Raw genomic sequence first — 20,474 nt, 5'->3', positions numbered from 1 at the left:
AAATATTTACCCAGCTCAAGACCAAAGAGTTTGCAGTTCCCCTTCGACTAAACACTGCTTATTTTCCCATAGAAACCATACACACATACCCCTGTGAGGAGCAAAGCTTCAATTAAATTCATCTGCTATATTGGATTAGCCCATTTGTTTGCTCAGAAGGTTATGAAACTCAGCACCTAATGAGCTAGCAATATCCGTTCTTCACGAGCTGTGCATTAGAGGTTTCTTCATTCTTTAGAACAGCTTTTCCACAAGTTATTGCCTTTGGCAATGACACACAGCCCAAACGGATGCCATACGCTAATATTTCAACAAGTCCTTTTCTATAGAATACACAACTTTGGTGTATAGCATCTGAGTAAGCTATGCTATCCTGTCTTACTTCAGCATGAATTCAGCTGTGTGCCTTCTCGTGTGTGTAATAACCGGGTGTAAGACCTTCTGGTTGCTAGTTTTCCATCCTATTTATTGTCTGTGGTCTATGAAGTTGGGAAGGGCCCATGCTAATGTAGGTCAGCTGTAATATATCTAGTCAGCTTTGAACTGCACAGAGCTAACAGCGCTGTTCTGTATTAAAGCAGCTGTTTGGAATTGAGTAGTTCAATAATAAGTTGTAATACAAGCACTGGATATCCTATATGCAGTTACAGTATCCGTTACAGGTTTTCAGGTCAATCAGCCACTATTAATACTGCAAATATTAGCGTATCATGTGGCATTTGCATGCTATAGGCTATATCGAAACCCATTTAGACAGCACTAAGGCCCATCTATGAAATACTGTCTAGGTAGATAGTTCACTAAGTTTACATATGGCCTCAGTGGAGAATTTACTAAATAGTTTAGCAATAGTATCTCAGTGCAAAAAAAAAAAAAACATTCCGCTAACCAACCGCAGTCCTGTTTAAGCAGGTGCTAAATATGCTAAAACTGCACTGTGGTGTTTTGAAGTCATTATCATTATGATATACCAAAACACCTACTTTAGGCTTATTATACCAAACACTGTGTGTATAAGCATTTACATTACTATCAAGCAGAGGTGTAAGTAGACCTACAGTGAAGCTAAACTTAACATGCTACACGGATTGGTCATTTTATATGGAAAAGTACAAAAGAAAGTGAAAATTAGACAAAGTACTATGAAATTCAATTCATAATTTGTCAAATGTAGCCTTTAGCTAAGTTTTGTGGCTCAAACCAATGTTTTGAAACAAATCCTTTTGGAAAAGCAGCAATAGCCAGAATTACCTGGTTTTTAATGATCTAGTTTAATGTTTTTCGACTATTTTCAGTCACTTCTCTGCTGGAAAACCCATTTTATGATAGTAGCTGTGTTTTGAACATGGTAAACTATCTTAAACCTCGTTCACACCAAGAACGATATCGTCTGTTTATTCTAAGCGCACGCTCGTCTGCCACTTTAAATTCTCGAGCTCGTTACAGCAGGATGGATTCTGATTGGCTGTCAATTTTTTTATCGTTCATCAGCTGGGAAAAAAATTGTTTTGAAAGTGATTCCAACGATATCGTTTCTCTTTGTCTTTATTGTTATAGTTGTGGTGTGGACTCTGCTATTCTTTAATATTGAGAACGATTTTTAGATCTATATCTTTATCGTTATCCTTATAGTTATCGTCCTTGGTGTGAACGGGCCTTTAGATTAGCAAGAAACCAGCTAACAGCTGTTCATAACAGCTTATGGTGGTCAGGGTAGTTTTTGAAACATTGGTTTGTTGACTATCTTGAATTAGCTAATGAGAATCTTGAACCAGTTAATGACATTGGACTAACTAATAACCTGCTTAGACTGGATATAAGCAAGTTATCATGTTACAAAACACAACTACAAGCTTAAGGCCAATCGTACAGCTAAACACTAGCTTAACCAGGCTAAACCACCTAAAACCACGATTGGTTGTACCATATTCAGTCGTAAGCTCTTAAAAACCAAAATAAGTGTTATGGTGAGCATAAGGGCGGGTCCTCAATGAAAACACATAATCTAATAGAGCTGAAATTGAGGACACGGCCAGTCTAAGACCACAGAGGAAAGGAAAACTAAGCAGTTCACAACATTGAGATCGAGGCTGGAGCATTTCATGACGATTGAGTGAGTGAGAGAGTCAGCAGTGGCCTCACTTTTCCAATCTGTTCACCATTTTATGTGAGTTAAAGTTCAACGGTGGCGTCAGTAATGGATCAAATGTGAGAGAGAAAAAGAGAGAAACTAAGAACAACCCAAAATACCAACGTTCTTTGACCACGGACGGCAGTCGCCTAAAATGAAAACAAAAACAAACTGTTTCCACAGTAACCTCACACATCCATTTGCTTGGAGTCTGGCTGACACCAAGTTATAAGCCATGCTAACATTTCCTTGGTTAACTCCACCATCCTACGAAACATTCATCCATTCATACACTGCACTGTGCAGTGGGAGGTGAACCACAACTCCAGCTAAGCATTTTCTTAAAGCCATCTTGTTCGCTCAATTTGAAATGTTACATAGCCGTCCAAATGGACCTGAAAATTCCAAGCCAAAAATGCATGTTTTGGACTGAACTCAGTGTGAAAGCTCAGCCAACTTGTGAACACATTTTCCTCAATGTATTTCTTTGACCCCACTGTTTATTATGGCCAAGTGGCAGAATATTTTTGGACGGCTAATATATTAGTTTTATGCAATCATTTGTGGGGATTTTTGCCTCATGGTTGAAACATGGTTGAATGTAATGTTCAAACAATTAACTAAGAATTTATTTTGTCCAAAAGGGGGCAGTGTTGACTTATTTAAAGAGGTTGTGCTCACAGGAAAATATGCTATGCCCAGAATAGCATGCTAATATGCTAATTTCACTATTTCTGCTGGTCCTTTGCTGGTTTATGCTGGTCATGTGCTGGCAAAGGACCAGCATAAACCAGCAAAAGGACCAGCATAAACCAGCAAAGGACCATCTTAAACCAGCATCCCAGCGTCAAAACATACCTAACCAGCATATGCTGTTTTTTTCAACAGGGCTGTATTATCAGCTGTGATGTCTCTTGCTTGCTGCACTCATGATTTTATCAGACTGTTAAATGTTAAGACATTTTATACAAAATGGATAAAAAAAAACTGTTTGCAACTCACTACAAGTAACAGTGTACTACTGTTTGAAACATTTAGTGTTGATTAATGTGTTCAGCATGTGCTAGTATTATTCAGTACATAGAAAGCTAATACTACTACTGTTTTGAATGTTGGCACTGTCATGCTATTTGCATGTTCTGTCTCATATTTGTAAAACAGAAGGCAGTATTTAGTGTATACTGAGCAGTATGCTAGTATTTTGTTTCAATAGTCTTTGTACCAACAAACGGAGAGTGTTACCATTAGCACAGAGAAAATGGACTAATCTGCTTGCTAATCTGTTTTTGTAGTTTGTGGAATTTCTGTATTAGAAAATACATAGCAAGTTTTTATAATGTCGAACTGAGTTACTTTGTTTGAAATTAGTGGTCACCTAAATGCCATGTGGCAAAAATGTAGCATTATCTAAATTTAATGTTTACGTTTTGTATTGGACCTATTTGCAACCAATCGTTGACATTTAGGGAACTACTAAATCTTTATCTTTCAGACAAATCAATTCAGTTTGACACAATAAAAACTTGTCTCATCTTAATACAGAGATTTGACAAACCAAACCAACAAAAAAAAAAAGATTAGCAAGCTAGTCGGTTTGCTCCATGGTGACAGTGGCCTGTCTCCAGGACTACCCAGTGTTTGGGCCTCCAGTATGGACGGTGCCAGCATTGCGTTGTTGCCGTAGCGTGGACGGCGATGGAGCAATTTGTCCAGGGGGTGAATGGGGAGTGGGATCTCTAACCTCTGAGCCAAAGCTGAGGAGCAAATGAGGCCAGAAGAGGGATATATCTGGAATCACAAAACTTTGTTCATTCAAGCAAAGCAATTGTGGTTATTTTGTGTTGCAGAAGTCAAAAGAGAATAAGCCTAAATGAACATATGCTGATAGCAAAACTGAAATGTTTATTTTGAGTGTGTGTTTTTCAGGGAATCTCATTTGTGTCACATTAGCACTCCAGAACTTTCTGAATGAAGCTTCCGTCCGGATGAGGACTGGAGAAAAGCCACGATAATCCATGGCAACCAACACTCCTCTTGGCCATCTTATGAACTTCATGACCTCACAGAGTAAATAGAGACCTTTCAGGAGCGATATCTGATTTGACTGCCTTCAATTACAATCATTTTGGGTGGGAAAACAGAAACATTCTCATGTTTGTGAAGAATAAGTCTTCAGCCAGCCTGAAAATCTTGTTCAATATGCATTTTCTGTCAGTATAGAGTCACTCAAAGCAACTGATATGATGATGTTGATGTTATATCAACTAAATGTACAAAACTTGCCAATACCATGACCCAAATATCTTTAATATTCTGGTCAGCATAACAGGAATATGGATCATTGACAAACCAGAATGTCCAAATTAAAGAAATTGAGAAATCTTGTATCCAGTTTAAAAAATATTTTCAATCATTTGTTATAAATAACTTAAACTTAACTTAAATGTATTAACTGTAATATTTTCATGTACTGTAACCAAAGATATAATAAATACCAATTAAATAATAAATAATATATATTTTATCAATTTAATGGTTTAGCCATTTACACATAAATGCACTTTGGATATGTAAGTGCGGTTATCGCGCTAATGCATTAATTAGGCTAATTAACGCCGACAATTATTTTATCGCGCATCAACACAGTTTTTAAATTATATTATTTTATTTTTTTTATATATTATTAAAGTCCGTTGCTCACTGCCTCTGAATACACATACAGACAAACCATGGGTCACAGGAGGGGTGGGATGTTGATCAGTACTGGCTTGGGATGGGTGTCATCACGTGTCTCAACCAATGAGAGCATTTGGAGTGGGCCTAAGATTGCAGCAGCGCTCACATGAACGGCGCTCCCGATAAAATTATTTAGGATAAGCATCAACAGTCACAAACTAACCACTGTTCACTGTTATTTTTAACAGAAAAGAATGCAACGTGCTCATAATCACGACTTGATAAGTGGGAAATAAGAAGTTTCCGATAGCAAGTGAAAGCAGCAGAGAAGCGCTCTCACTCAGCACAGTGGAGTGCATCGTTTTGTGGTTTATTATTTTGAGTCGTTTGGGACGCGGTAACACACGGCCCTCTCACAATATATTGCTTTACAGATCTATCACTTTTGCCGCTCAGAATTGTTCACGGAATCATGCTGCACGTATCAGAAGTTCCACGCTCCGGCACGGTTAGCGCTCACACTACATGCATACCGCACCCGAGCCCAACTGAACCGCGTCCTGGCCCACCTCCTCCAACCGAGCCAGGGACAGCTAAACGAACCGCGCCCGAGTGCGGCACGGAGCGATCACACTAGTCAAACGCGCTCGGGCACGGTTAAGATTACCTAGTGTGAGTACACCCTTATTCTTCCGCATCCCGCACACACGAGTCTCTACCCGCCCGCACTCGCCCATCAAGTGTTGTCCCACGGGTCCTGCGATAGTGCTGGTCGGAAGGTGCCTGTTATAATGTTATGATCGAGGCTCTGGACTCTGACTCTTGTTATTTTTCTATAAAAAACTATAAAATATTTTCTATAAAAACGTTAATGCCCTGCAGTGGCAAATAGCTTTGGTTTTATATTTAATTTGATTACATTAATGTTTAAGTTGAGATTTACAAGACATATTTTAACTGCTACTATGTAAAATGAATACTGTTGTAAAAAAAGCATATAATGAATTGCTGATTTACAACCTAAGACTGCTCTGTCAAATCATTTAATATTATGTGCATTTTTAATGTATTAAAATAAAATGAGTGCCATGTCATTGACCCATATTAATCCTCGCATTAACATGCAAATTTCAGTTCATGCCTTCTTCTGACAAGCCAAGCTTACCTCTCTACCACATCTTCTCCACTCCAGCAGGTGTTTTCATCCATCACCACCTCCCCCTCGCACAGCATCTCCGGCAGGGTGGAGAAGAATGATTTGTACCGCTGGATGTAGCCCATAAACTCCCTGCAGGAAGTTCAGGCTTTCAGGAAGTTATCAAAAACCATCAAATCAGGCATAATTATACAGTAGCCTACAACCAGTTTTGCCCCATTCATCACGCTAATCAAACATGCCCAAACACTGATAGACACAAGCGGCAGATTGGCCTCCCGTACTTGTTTGTGACTGTTATTAATGCTGACAGTGTTCTTCCTTGCTCGCACACGTTTATTTGATGTGGGATTAAATCATTAGAACATTCTTAGGCTGACAGCCAAAATCATTTTATGACAAAATAATTAGAGATAATTTTTCTTTTAAAAAACTTGGAAACCTGGAAGCTGAATTGCTACTGCTTACTTTGAAATCTTTTTCAGGCTTCTGGGTTTGTTGTTTTTGGACGGTTTCAGAGGCAGAGACCTGGGGTCATCGACAAGTGCAGATTTGAGAGAAAAGAAAATGGAAGAAAGAAAGACAAACAGCAGGGAAGTTACTATTTACAATCTGAAACATCTGATTGGTAAGGATTTTAATTTCTTAAAGGGTCAAAATATGTTCAACAATTATATGCAGTGGATGTCATTTTCTCACCTTCTGTTTAGTGTTATGTGCTCATGTTGGTTGCCTGTATTAGGTAGTGTTGTAGGACTGGAGGATGTGACTGAGGTTTGGAGTTCAATGGTTGGGTTTACTGAAGGAGTCAAACTTCTTGAGGTGGGACTGACTGGAGTGGAGGAAACCGGTTCGGTCAAGGAACCACAAACTTTACCCACCTGAAAGAGATATGAAGAATTATTATGTGTTTGAAAAAGTATGTAAGAGAAAAAAAAACGGCGAATGGCACAATTTAGGCCTCTGTGAACTGACTCACACCAATTCAAAGAGATTACTCCATCTAGTGGCCACTAATAAATGGCACAATATCACTCGATTAATATTTACAATATTACTGATTTCTAATTGGAACAAACTTGCACAATAAGTTCAAACTTTCACTGTATTGGATACTGAATTATTATACGTGAACATTTTTGTATACATAATATAATATTTCTTTTTATTCAGCCTCTCATCATTGCTAAATTTAATAGTTTACATATATTAGCTATATCCTAGAAATTAGAAAACGGAATGAGGACTTAAAAAGTTATAAATGTTCTGAGCACCTGTAAACGTGTTTGTATTTGTATATTGTCTACAAAGCTTTATTTATCTAAGGATTAGCCGAGCTCTCTTATTCCCCTGCTCTGGCCCCTCGCTAGCTGCATTGCATTTTGGGAAGGGGCCGGCTGGTTCACGGGAGCCGTCTTTGTCCAGAGGTGAATTTGCATGCAGGACATCAGGCTGATTGTGACCAGACAACACCCAAACAACTCAAGCAGCACCAAGATAGCGCCAGACCACATGCAGCGTGAGGGACTGGAGAGGCCACATAGTCCTCCATGTCAATGCCAGTGCTGGGCGGCACATATAGACATCTTATAAACAATGAAGATATCACAAGTTATTCTTCAGAATCTCATTGTTTTTACAATTAGCAACAGCATTATAACGAACCTGATTTCATTTGTAGTGTACATCTAAGTCCCCAAATGCTAATATGTTAGCGCAAATGCTTCTCGCTATGCAAGCTTGTGTTCTGAAATGTGACTGAATGCAATTTGTAACACAACACAGGTATGAATTATATCCTGACCACTGCATAAGGAGCCTTATTGTGACATTAGCATAAACAATAATTTCTGTGGTTACAGTAAATAAAGCTATATGCAAAATAAAAATAAAATAAATGTAAAAAACTCATAAAAAAAGCAGTATTTTTGGTAATTCATCCATAACTTGGCAGAAGCTAACCAAATGAGCTAAATGCCAACATGGACAAGTATCATGACTTATTTTGGGTTCTTATCCTCTAAAACCATGAACAAATCTATGAAAGGCAGGTAAATAAAAAACACATCAAATAGGTGATGATACACATGGGTTGTGCAGCTTCTAACAGCATAAAACAAATCAAAATGTAATTTTTGTAACTTTGCTTCTATGTTGGGCTGCCACTTGATGTCCAATGTAAGTTCTGTGTCCCAAAGCGGAACCACTGGTGTAGTTTTTGTTTTGGCCAAATCATAACTTCATTGATCAGTCTACAGGTCAATTCCATTAGGGTTGTATCTAACAACTTTGTTAGCGCTCTGTCTCTTAAGCCTGGGTCCAGACCAGGTAACGCGAGCCCGAAGTCATTTCAGCCTGGCATCAGTGAGTGAGCAACATTTGATCCAGTGATGGAGTGTTTAAGGGGGGTCAAACTCCCACAAGCAGCCTCCATTGTAGAGCAGTAAGTTTGGGGTTGGAGTTTATGGGGGCTGCGGTTGGGGGCTTAAGTAATAATATCTCCCATTCTGACTGGCAAGTCTATGCTCTTTGAGAGAGATTTGTGGGAATGCGGTCTCAAACTTGACCTACCCATACAGAGCTGTCATCACCAGGACATGATGGGTGCAAAGCTGAGCTGTCACAAAACCCTTAACCCCTGTGGCCCCTTTAGCCATGATTCCAGTGAAAGAATCGAGTGAGAGAGACCGACAGACGGTCGTCCTATGTCGTGCACACAGACTCTGGCGTTGATGGTATGAATAGCCTCAGGGTGGGCGGCTGGGTATTCACTTACAGACAGTCATAGTCACACTGTCATGACCAACACATTTTTTTTACAGTACGTTTCATATTACCACATAATCACGCTCCTAATCATTGAGCTAATAATAAATCCCTTACAGATATAATAATTGCAAGACTTCATAACACAATTGAGAATAAGACCAAGTATTTTTACGCTAAAAGCTCATTTATAAGAATTATCAATTTAAGATTTAAGTACATGCAAGAATAGCAGTTGAGTAAAACTGCAGCCTTGCAACTGCATAGCCTGATTGGGTGAGACATTTGATATGCACCAATCACTGAACATGCTGCTGCAAGTGCATGCAAGCTAGACCTGATTAGTCCAGCATATGGTGCAGCTCATTTGTGGAATAAAAATAAACGTGTTCTATGAATCAGAGAAGCATGACTCACCATGGCGCTGAGATGTGGTCCATGGAGTTGCGCAGTGAGGATGGCATCATTAATTCTTTCCCGGATGCGTAGAAGTGCCAGTTCCACTTCGTATCCCCCTGACAGTGCCCCGCTCAGCCCCTCCAGCAATGCTACATAGCATCTCCAGGGCCCATCCAGCTCAGCTAGACCTGCCAGGCAACCCCGCATCACATTGAGACACAGGCCTCCGCAAGGCCGGATCAGGGTCAATCCACGGCAGTGCGGACAGAACAGCATCCGCACCAGTGCACGTCCACATTGGCGCGCCATTCCCACCGATTCGGGGGCATTCAGAACCTCGGAACCCACCGCCAGTGCCCGACTGAGGGCACGACCGGCCACTAGTGCCCTAGACAGTCCCTGAGCAAGTTCTTGCGGGTGAGGGCCAAAGGGGTTGATGTCATGCCGAGTGGCACGTAGGCATTCGCTTCCTTCGGAGGACCAGGTAGAAACATTTGAACCCAAGCCCGGATTGACCAAGTGTTGGTATACCAATGGGAAAAGTTTGTCGTAGAAACTGTGGACTGAGTGTTCTACAGAGATGTTGGCATCACCACGGAGGTAGAGGTCAAGGTCAGAGAAGAGGGTAGACACCAAGGGTTTAGCGTCTTGAGAGATCGCCCCGTAGGTGCTGTCGAAAAGCGAGTAGGTATGATTTAGAGTGAAGGAGAGCAGGGAATGGAAGGTATCTGCAGGAAGAGGAAGTAAAAGAGAAATTCTGGACTGAACAAGCACTTAAATTGACGTCCCTAAACAGCATAGCCAACCTTCATGCATAAACATTCGTAACATGAGAGGACTCATTTTGTTTGACATTTATGAGAGGGTCAAACATACTAGTCCGTCACGGTACACCTCTGCCTTGTCTAGCATTGCTTACAACTCTTTCTTATGCATCTAATCTCTCTTTCCATTGGACTAATGGGAGCTGACAACACTTAATCCATGGATCTTTTGGGCTGGCGCTATTGGGCTGAAGGTTAGTTTGGAGATATGTGACATGTGACTAGCTTATTACCAATTTTAGCAGTCAGGGTGACATCTTATACTTCACTATGCCTCTGGGTTGCAAATGGAAGTTGAGGATCATAGTCAATTGTACCATATGCATTATTTACAATGGCATATTAACTTTTGTGTGACATGTGACAGACGGGTACTTAAGTTGACAGCTGGTAGAACCCTTCAAAGTGTAGTTTGCTTTAATGTCATCTCATTCATAATGACCAAAGCATTCCAGCTCCGTCTTGTTTCTCTGTGAATGACTAGCATGCAAACAGCAAGTCGAAAGTTATGATTGCTCTTTATTGATGGAGGAACAAAAGAACACCTGTTTGGCTCACAGGACTAAAAGACACCCATAAGAATCTTTCTATAACAAGCCTTTGAGGTTTTGCAAGAAAACTGGCAGAGATTCTGAAATGTTGCGTCAGTGTTCTTGCTACTGGCATTCACATCTCTCGGTGGCTCTCCAGGCATCCTGTAATTCCAACAATATGTGAGTAACCTTTTCAGGTCAGGAACTATATCTTGATCCCTTCACTCATGCCCCATACATCAGAGTCGGGATGGGTGGTTTGTATGAATGATTAGGAAGAGTTTCAGGTGGCTGGTACTGGAAACATGTTTAAGCACTTAGCAGTAAATCTATATTTAAAAAATGGTTCAAATCAAACACTTGTAGCACTAGATGCCTAAAAATTCAGACTAGGGAGTATCTTGGCAACTACATCCAAACACTTCAGTATCACTTGACATTGCAGGGGATTATGCCCAGATAATGTAATGGGGTCATATGGTTCTGGGCCATGAAGGCATGTGGGGGGAGGTCACGCAGATCGCAGGGGTCACCGAGGGTGCCCGGGATCCACCACAACTGACCTCTCACCTCTAAGACAGCAGGATGTTCCAAGAAGATGGACAGTAGGGTCAACTTGGATGACCATACCCCTGATCACTCTATTAACTCAGTGCCTACTGGATTTGATGTGGGTCCTACTATAAAAAAAGATCAGTGTCAGAGTAACTCCACTCACTCCATGGTCCAGGACTGAATTTAGACCAAGAGAAGACATCACACAGTATTTTTAGTGCCTTTTAGGTTAGAGAGGATAGTTGGGCTTTGTTGGACAAATGGTATGTGATTTGCTATACAGTGAAATTACTTTTTAAAGAAACAGAGAGGACTTTTTAAAGAAATAGAAACACCCCAAAATGTACTCACTCTCAAATCTTTAACAGATCATCCTGCCTGCATTTTAGGATTGACGTCAGCAATATCAAACATCTTTGGTTCTCACATGTCTCATCATTGGCGTAGTTTTTGGACCTTGACAGTCCTTGTCCCCATTAAGAAAAATAAATTCTGCAAGATATTTACTTTTGACTTCCATAGAAGAAAGAAAATCATACTGGTAAGAACAGAAGTTTTGGGTGAACTAACTCTTAAACAGATACATTCCCAAGAGAGTCCACAAGGTTCCTACTTGAATTATTACTTTACACTTAAACACACAGGCATATAGACAAAAAGCGGTCTACATTAAAAATCCTCTTTCACGTGGGAATGAAAAACACTTTACAGACCTTCTTTCTTTTAAACAGGACACCAGCTACAACCATGCGAAAAGTAGCAGAAAAAAAAACAACTGATCTTTTCAAAAGCTCTCATTATAGAGCAATACATTGAAGTGCACTGAGACGGATCCCCATGGATACGCCAAGAATTTCAACATTTTTCTTTTCGTTTGCTTTAAACTCGTTAAATATTCACTCGGCTGGCAGCAAAGACAGAGAGGACGGCGACAGTGCCCTTTTCCTGTGAACCTGAAAGGGTTTTTGTGCAAGTTTGGGCGGACAAATTGGATAAACTTAAATATTTGGTTGGGCGAGGACTTGTAAATTTGAAGCGTCTTATGTCTCATGTTATACATAAAAATGCCCTGGAGTAGATAATGACATGCATGGAGTCAGTCTAAGTGTGTGTGTGTGAGAGAAACATCTTTCTGATTGCTTCTTTTTGTACGTTTTATTCAAACACTGATTCTGAAAAGCCTTGTCCTAATCCTAAAGCGCCAATCAACCTCTAAGAAGCACATGTACTGCTTCACAGGAGACATCAGGCAGATAAAGGATCATTCTGTGAGTGTGAAAAACAGTGGACAAAAAGCAAATCTCCAAGTAACCCTTGGAAAGTCACAGTATACGACTCATAACACCACCCTGGTGTCTCCCATACATGCGTACAAAGCCACAGCATGCAGTGAACGTGTGAACCACCTGCTGTGGCAGGGACTTGATCCCATGACCGCTTGCTCCTGCTGCAAATGCAAACAGCACATGGCCTAGTATTTATTCGACAAATAAGCTCCACTCGATATCGATACGTACCCTGGAAGGAAGAGGCATGGCCCAGGATGAGATATTTGAGTTCGAAACTATAGGAGAGAATGTTCTGGAGTGTGTCTCTCTTGGCAGCGGCGTAGTAGCTCTCCTCCATCTTGCGGGTGCAGCATGTGGGACCCTGGTGTTTGCAGATAAGAAGATCTGCATCTATGGAAGATTAATCATAGAAGGTGTTTCAATTCTAGGGGCATTTTTGACTACTTGATACCTTAATGAATCCATTCAAATCTCTGTCTCTCTTTAATCAAGTCTTGCAATAAAGTTCTGATAATGGTTTTCATTGTTACGATTGTTTGGTTTGTTTTTTTTGGTATGTTACCTTTTCCATTTTTGGCATTTCAGGTATTGTTTTGCATTTTGTTATTGTTCAAATATAGCTGAAATTTAGCTGTTTAATGGCAGATACCATTTTTAACAACTTGTTGTGATCATGGTCGTAATTATTCATCAAGTGGATTTGGTATGGATTTTGGATATTATCTGTGGCATATACACATAAATCCCAAAATATGATTTGAAAATATTTTAAGTGTTATTTTTTTAAGGTAGAAAGAGAAAGCACAATCTACAATTTCCCTGATTTTAACAGTTTTTATAACTTTACTACAGAGAAAAAGTTAAAATCTAGATGAACCTAAATTATGGAAAATGCGACCTTTCAACACTTAAAAATTAATTACAAAACAATTAAAGTGACTCAACAAAAACGTTACAGCTACTATATTAAGTTATTTAAAACTACAATAAAATTTCTAAGCATTTTGTCTTTAAAACATTCATATGGGTCCAAAATAACACACATAGAGTGCGGTTGTATGGCAAGAAGGTGCATGCAAAAGAGGAGAGCACATGTGATAAAGACAGACGATATCTGCTCTGTCAGTCACCCTGCCATATCCTATGTGACCAATTTTACACCGACGGGACCCTATAAGCTATGCATTAGAACAGCTGACTGTGATCACCGGCATTCTGCTGACCTCTCTCACCTTTCAATACACATGGAGCAATGCCTTGAAACTTGCGCACTAAGAATAAAAGTTTGTTTTGTAACAGTCATACTTTTCAAATGTATCCTTTCCATAAACAAGAACTTGAGACAGACCGAATATGCCCAGTTTACAATTTCATAGCAACTCCCAAAAATGTTTGAAATGACTTCTATTCAGGAATGCGTTTTTGATTTAACATGAAATGTAGAACATGAAAACCATTTGACAGCCTATCCTACAGTCGTGTTAATTTTGTCAACACCACTGACATTTCTGATTTATGCTCTGTCATCAAAATGACTTATTTGTTAGATGACTTTTTTGGACACACATTACATTACAGTTGACATAATACAACATATGCCTAATGTAGGCCTATATGTAAACATTTACAGTAATACTAATGAATTGATAGGCTATGTAAATATTTTCTGGATCATTAACTAACTTCACATGTCTAACTTCTTTTGTCTAACTAACTACACATCATCTAAACTATTTTAAACAATATCTTTCTAATTCTTGTATAAATATTATGATGACCTAAGAAATAATTTGCCCCATGACAGGACTATTTAAATGGAAAAGGTGATTAAAACGGTCAAAAATGTCAGTCACAAATGTACATACAAAAGAAGGTACATTTTGACGAAAAGGTCACATGCATTTTTCATAAACGTCCGTTTGTGGCAAGTTGTCACGCGTGCATGAAATGTTAGACATTAAAATTTAATATACATTTAATGACATTATATTCTTAATTACAATGTAAGGTTTTGTATATTCATTTCGGGTATTGTTAATTGCGTTTCCGTAATAGTTACAGCTTAAATTTAGCTGCAATAAGCTTTACAACAACTTAAAGTGACAACATGCCCCGCTATTGGTCAGTGTGTTTAGTTTGCTGTAACTTTTTTCTTGGGCAATAATTGTGCAGAGTGAATCAATATACAAAGAATTAACCTCTGAATAAGAAGACCGTTTGAAATAGTGTGGAGAATATGCATGTTTAGCTATATTAGACACTGCTTCTCACAGTAACCCTCGAGTATTTATAAACGAACCTGTTGCCGCGGTCTCCGGAACCCATCTTAATGAACCGACATGGCGCAGCTGGAAAGCGGTTTTAACCTCATGACAGCTCTGCGCGCTGGCGCAGTGAACTCTCCATATTAACACACTGGAGAGCAGGATCCACAAGCAACATACACGCGGTGCTGTCCTGCGGAGCATTGCACCATCTCAGTCCACAGAAAGCCCTCTGAGCCAATGTATGAGAAAGAGAAAAGCCCCCAAGACAAGTCAAAAGTATTATCCGGAAGAGATGCACATTTAAAGCCGCTTAATGAAGTATCCAGAGAGAAAGTTTTCCAGGCTCGCAGGGGCTTCACATGCTGGGTGATTTGACAGACTGGACTGGAGACTTGTGAGGAAGGGCCCTGTGTGTGTGTGTGTGCGCCCAGTGTGCAGAAAGATACTTCTGACTGCCAGTTTTGTGCGCCCAACACCCACTCCGGACCCCCCTCCCTTTGGCAGAGATTGATTGATAGACAGTGTAACAATGTAAAATCTTAAAATAGATAAACAAATTATTTATTTTTTTATTTACAGTGACGGTTTTGACAGGAAGAAATAATTTTAAGTGTACAAGTAAGTTTTATTACACATTAAAGTAACAATGTAAAAGTTATATATATATATATATATATATATATATATATATATATACATACAGTTTTTGATAGGAAGGGGTAGTAAAAATATTTGTTTTCTTTATTTCAAAATAATCTAACATTAATAGTGGGTAGAAAAAAACCCTGAAGTCAAAGTTTTAATACTTTTAGATAATATTCAATTCGTTTTGAAAACTTGAAATAAATAAATAATAATAATAATTAATCAAAGTTAATTTTTTTTTCTTTTTAAAGTAACAGTTTTTCTAGGACGATATAAAAGTAAAATAAAATAAATCTGTTTTAAAGTTTACCGAACATCATAGTGGTTGGGAAAAAAATAAAAAAAAACTTTATTACACATATTAAGACAATATTAGACTTTTTTTTTTTTAAATAATGAGTTTTGTTTTTATTCTTAGACACTTTTTAAAAGCACCTAATTCCAGAAGCAATATCCACTTAATATTTTCCCCACACAAAATGTTTGAAAACCTTTATATAAATAGCCTAATTAAAAAGGGCTGTCTGAAAATGGATGAAATTAGGTTTTAAGCAACCACTCGATTTTGTCTCCTAGCAACACGTGCATATCAATATTGTACATTTTCCACACACGTACGCCTACATAATTATAGGCTATATTTTGAAAATTAAAGTGTTTTTTCATGTTTTTTTCCCTTCATTTTTTCATGTTTTTTTTTTCATATATGTACATGTCATGCTGTCATTTCTAATATAAAGGACTAATTCGGCTATATGTGAACTCCAAGTCCACAAACGCAACTGAATTAAGCGTTATGCCGCTAGGAGGCGCAGTATGGTTATTTCACACAATCTCAGTGGTAGAGCATTGCGTTAGCAGCGCAAAAGGTCGTGGGTTCGATTCCCAGGGAACACACATACTGGTAAAACATTTATAGCCTGAATGCACTGTAAGTCGCTTTGGATAAAAGAGTCTGCTAAATGCATACATTATTATTATTATTATTATTATATGAAGATGACATTACATCGCCGTTCCACGCGATGGCGATATATAGCAAATATAGTGATTTTACCCAGAAGCAGAAGGAATAAAACAAGCATGCTCTCATGCAATAATACGCAGTAGAAGTTCACACTTTGGAGTTTCAAAGACAGATAAACATCCCTTGAGAAACATGGCCGGAAATATAAAAGATGAAGCATATCAACGTCTGAACTTCCTCTATCAGGTTAGTGAGTTTGTGTGTCAGATCTGTTTATTTCAATATCTCCAAACCTTCTCGTGATGTTTTCTGATGATGGATCCCAGGCTGCTCACTGCGTTTTGGCTCAAAATCCAGAGAATACTGAACTGGCAAGATTTTACTGCCTCACTCAGAAGACCATCTCCAAACGACTGGTGCTCAGACAGTGAGTAACGTTAGTGTCTCCTTATTAATGTGGGTTTTAAATAAACAAACTTCAATGATGGAGCTTCATTTCCTTGCAGAGATCCATCAGTAAAGAGAACCATTTGCAAAAAATGCTGCACTTTACTAATACCAGGTGTCACATCAACTGTACGACAAAAAAGTAAGTCTATCTATCTATCTATCTATCTATCTAAAATAAACAATGTATATTAAATCTTCATATTGAAGGAGGACCGATGCGACAACGTAAGACTATTGTGCGATGTTTAAGTTGTGGACTGACCAAACAGTTCCCAAACAACCCAAAACATAAACTGTGGGTGGATCAACCTGAGGCTCAACTAGAAAACCAGACCTCACAAGGTAAAGATAATCATTGACTGTCTTTAAACAGTTTTTGTTCATTGATTTTACTTAAAAGAAGGTCAAACATACCTGGAGAAAGGTATACATTAGCATCTCAATGCTCAGCTTGCTTGGTCATAACTGATGGAAGTATGAACCCTGTATGCTGCTATCTTTTCTTCATGGATGCTAACTTTTTTCAGCCAATCACCTGAGCTGTTTGTGACATGTGACTGCTACACTACAATAGAGGTCCTTGCAGCGGATAGGAAAAATATCAATTTCAATGTCTTAAGCATTTATACATCCTCAAATATGCTCAGTTTATTCATTGTGTATCCCAGATTTATTTCCAATTTCCAAACGTTCTTTTTTTTAGCAGTGAAAGCTAAGCTAACAGGCTAATCTGCTAGTTATATGTTAATATCTAATAACAGAATAATAGTTAACAGAATGCAAAGCTAGCCTAATCGAACCAGTTATCTTGTGACCTAACTGAAAAAAACAAAAACAACAATTCATAGCTTTCATAGCACAAGCCTGTCAATTTTCCATCTGTTTCCCATCCGCAAATATTTAGATCACCTCTCAAAAGAATAAAACAAAGGTATGTGAACAAAATGCAAGTTTTGGCCATTTGCAATCCATATTAAGCATCCGCGGCAATATTTCAATCATTAATCAGTGCGACAAAACGTTGAAGTGCCTTAATATATTTAAAACGGTAATATTAAAAGATCAAATTCAGTAACCACCAAGCGCTCTCTCTCGTGAAGCCAACACGGAAGTGACTTAAACTGTAATTCGTCAACTGGCCGCTAGAGGCTGGCTGCAAAAGGGAGTCAATCCCATAGACTCCCCATGTTAAAATGCCCAACTTTACAGCCGAAAAAAATGTTTACAGCCTGCTTCAAAAAATTATTTTGGTCTATATAGCTAATTTTGCCCTTCATGACAACTGTGAGGGGGGTGAATTTTTTTATAACTCATCCGTTTAAATTATATTAAGCCTTAAATTTCTGCATAATTAAGGGTGTGGCCACTTGAGTGACAGGTGGATTGTCGCTGCTGACACTGCCATCGAGCTAGGTGGGCGTGGCTTCAGCAACCAGCTCCCGCCTTTTTGCCCATTTACGATTATCTGGGAATGACGTGCTGCCAAGATGGCGACGGCCCGCTCCGCCCACTTTGAGCTTCAAAACCGCTCTTCAGAAAACTACGGGTGACGTCACGGAAACTACGTTCATGTTTTTATACCATCTATGGCAGTGATGGGCAAACTTGGCCCTTCCAGGCCACTTTCCTGCAGAGATTTGATCCAACCCTGATATGACTCACCTGCCTGTAGCCTTCTAGTAGTCTTGAAAACAATGATTAGCTGGTTCAGGTGTGTTTGATTAGGGTTGGAGCTAACCTCTGATGGAAAGTGGCCTGGAAGGGCCAAGTTTGCCCACCCCTGATCTATGGTAATCACCATATTAATGATGCATAGTTTACATAGGCAAGCAGATGAGGCCGGAATATGAACATTATCCGCTTAATGGTTCAGTATTTTCCTTATAGTCTTCTATGGGAAACCATTTATTGTGAAACTTTGCACATTGTGTTTATATTCTGGGTTCATCTGCTTGCTTGTACAAAATATACATCATCAATAAGGTGTTTACTGAAATTCGCCTTTTAATATCTGGTTTTACTACATTACTACTTGCGTAAAAATAACTGTCGGTCAGTGGAGCAAAGCTTTGTTTTGCCCTCCAGGTGGGCGTTCCTATAAGGGTGTGACTTGAATTGAAAACTATCAATTGTTCCTGTTTGTCAGTAAAAGCTAAGCTAGCAGGTTAGTCGGCTATATGCTAATCTCACAGGCTAATCTGTTACTGGTATGTTAGAATAGCAGGTTAAACGTAGCACTAAGCAAAGTTAAAGGGGTCATATGATGTTGCTAAAAAGAACATTATTTTGTGTATCTGTATGTGTTTACGTAGTTTAAGGTTCAAAACAAATTATTTTCCACATACCGTACATTATTGTTGCTCCTCTCTGCCCCACCTTTTTAAAACGCATCGATTTTTACAAAGCTCATCGGTCTGAAAAGCGAGGTGTGCTCTGATTGGTCAGCTATCCAGTGCATTGTGATTGGCCGAATACCTCAAGTGTGTGACGGAAATGTTATGCCCCTTATACCATATTTGGAAAAACAGCGTCTTCATGAAATGACGGTGGCGGCAACAATACTACAGTGAGAATAAAAGTTATGCCTTCTTTCTTTGCGTAAACATTTGGGTGGCGTTATGCAAATCTTCCCACATCGTGACGTGGATTTGTGGGGGCATGTTTGAATTAGGTGTTTTAGGAGGGCTTGGACGAGTCTTAACTTTTAATAAGAATATCTCTTTGGGTTTGAAACTTTACGGATCTTATATATGCACGAACAGCTTGTAACACTCCAAAGACAAAGGAAAACTTGAAATTTAATCATATAACCCCTTTAAGACAACATGCATTATACGCAATTGTGTACAAATGACACAATTCACCTTTAACATTGTATCTAACATCTAATATTGTAAATACACTAGTGCTGTCAAACGATTAATCGCATCCAAAATAAAAGTTTTTGTTTACATAATATATGTGTGTGTGTGTACTGTGTATATTTATTATGTATATATAAATACACACATACGGTACATATTTTGAAAATATTTACATGTATTTACATTTGTATATTTATATTCTTATATTTTATATTATATATAATTATATTTAATATATAAACACAACATATTTTCCTTACATGCATGTGTGTGTATTTATATATACATAATAAATATAAACAGTACACACACATATATTATGTAAACAAAAAACTTTTATTTTGAATGCGATTAATCGCGATTAATCTTTTGACGGCACTAAAATACACATATATATATACAGTATATTTGATTCTACTGTCTACAGATGCTGGTCCTTCATCTAAGTCCACAACCCAAGAGAAGAAATCTGATATTGGCTCAGCATCCATGACAGCGAAGACTTCGTCTACAGCTCAAACAAATGTGACTAAACCTTCATGACACTGTACATGCATTAATATAACCAGTTAAACAAAGTGAACTTTTGGGTGGTATTTTAATTTTATTTTTTGTTGACATTTTTCAGCCTTTAAATGCATTTTTTTTTCTGACATTACGTGCAATATCGTTTTTCTTCCGCATTTAATGGATGTTTTGAATTGCAATAAAGTGATTCTACTGTAAGTGGCTGATTTACATAGCTAATGACTTTTATTCTGTAGTTTTATGCATGCTTTAATATCATTGAACTCCACATGGCATCCTGCAACAGAAGCTTTTTCTTTTATCACCCGGAGCGTATGGAAACCTGGTGGGAATTCAGCTGCCTGCATAAAAATGGATTGATCTACTGTTGCTAAATTACCTCTTTATCCAACCCATCATGTGGATATTTCACTTAGACACGCGG

General features: G+C 38.6%; 2 protein-coding genes across 5 annotated transcripts in view; one reads left to right on the top strand and one right to left on the bottom strand.

Moving 5' to 3' along the window:
• Positions 1-17,140, bottom strand: part of LOC107665526 (glypican-5-like) — a 56,655-nt gene extending 39,515 nt beyond the window's left edge. For 2 of the 3 annotated variants that reach the window (XR_001631561.1, XM_016456436.1), the window contains exons 1-6: positions 14,629-15,012; positions 12,558-12,719; positions 9,147-9,856; positions 6,663-6,844; positions 6,432-6,491; positions 5,973-6,095 (exon numbers count right to left, since the gene is read on the bottom strand). Coding sequence is in view for 2 of the 3 variants with exons in the window: in XM_016456436.1 (XP_016311922.1) it covers positions 5,973-6,095; positions 6,432-6,491; positions 6,663-6,844; positions 9,147-9,856; positions 12,558-12,719; positions 14,629-14,797 (1,406 nt within the window). In the remaining variant the exon portion in view is untranslated. Of the gene's footprint in view, positions 1-5,972; positions 6,096-6,431; positions 6,492-6,662; positions 6,845-9,146; positions 9,857-12,557; positions 12,720-14,628; positions 15,013-17,072 lie in introns of those variants that run through there. The other variant, XM_016456437.1, reaches the window with a different exon arrangement.
• Positions 16,285-20,189, top strand: LOC107665527 (ribonuclease P protein subunit p21-like). Of its 2 annotated transcripts, none has more exons than XM_016456440.1 (5): positions 16,285-16,454; positions 16,535-16,635; positions 16,715-16,770; positions 16,866-17,000; positions 19,950-20,189. In XM_016456440.1, the coding sequence occupies exons 1-5, from the start codon at positions 16,401-16,403 to the stop codon at positions 20,063-20,065; spliced, it is 462 nt and encodes a 153-aa protein (XP_016311926.1). In that variant the 5' UTR covers positions 16,285-16,400; the 3' UTR covers positions 20,066-20,189. The 2 variants fall into 2 exon arrangements, with proteins under 2 accessions (XP_016311926.1, XP_016311924.1); XM_016456438.1 differs by having other exon boundaries at positions 16,289-16,454; positions 16,715-16,797; positions 19,950-20,179.
• Positions 20,190-20,474: the final 285 nt, after the last annotated feature.

This window comes from Sinocyclocheilus anshuiensis, unplaced genomic scaffold, assembly GCF_001515605.1.
Source record: "Sinocyclocheilus anshuiensis isolate Anshui unplaced genomic scaffold, SAMN03320099.WGS_v1.1 scaffold543, whole genome shotgun sequence".
NCBI lineage: Eukaryota > Metazoa > Chordata > Actinopteri > Cypriniformes > Cyprinidae > Sinocyclocheilus > Sinocyclocheilus anshuiensis.
Note: the sequence above shows the minus strand (reverse complement) of the source record. Positions and strands in the feature narration are given on the sequence as shown.

Coding starts and splice junctions, on each gene's coding strand:
- LOC107665527 (XM_016456438.1), top strand. CDS start 16,401: ATGGCCGGAAATATAAAAGATGAAGCATATCAACGTCTGAACTTCCTC. Junction 16,455..16,534: donor GTCTGAACTTCCTCTATCAG/GTTAGTGAGTTT, acceptor GATGGATCCCAG/GCTGCTCACTGCGTTTTGGC. Junction 16,636..16,714: donor AAACGACTGGTGCTCAGACA/GTGAGTAACGTT, acceptor ATTTCCTTGCAG/AGATCCATCAGTAAAGAGAA.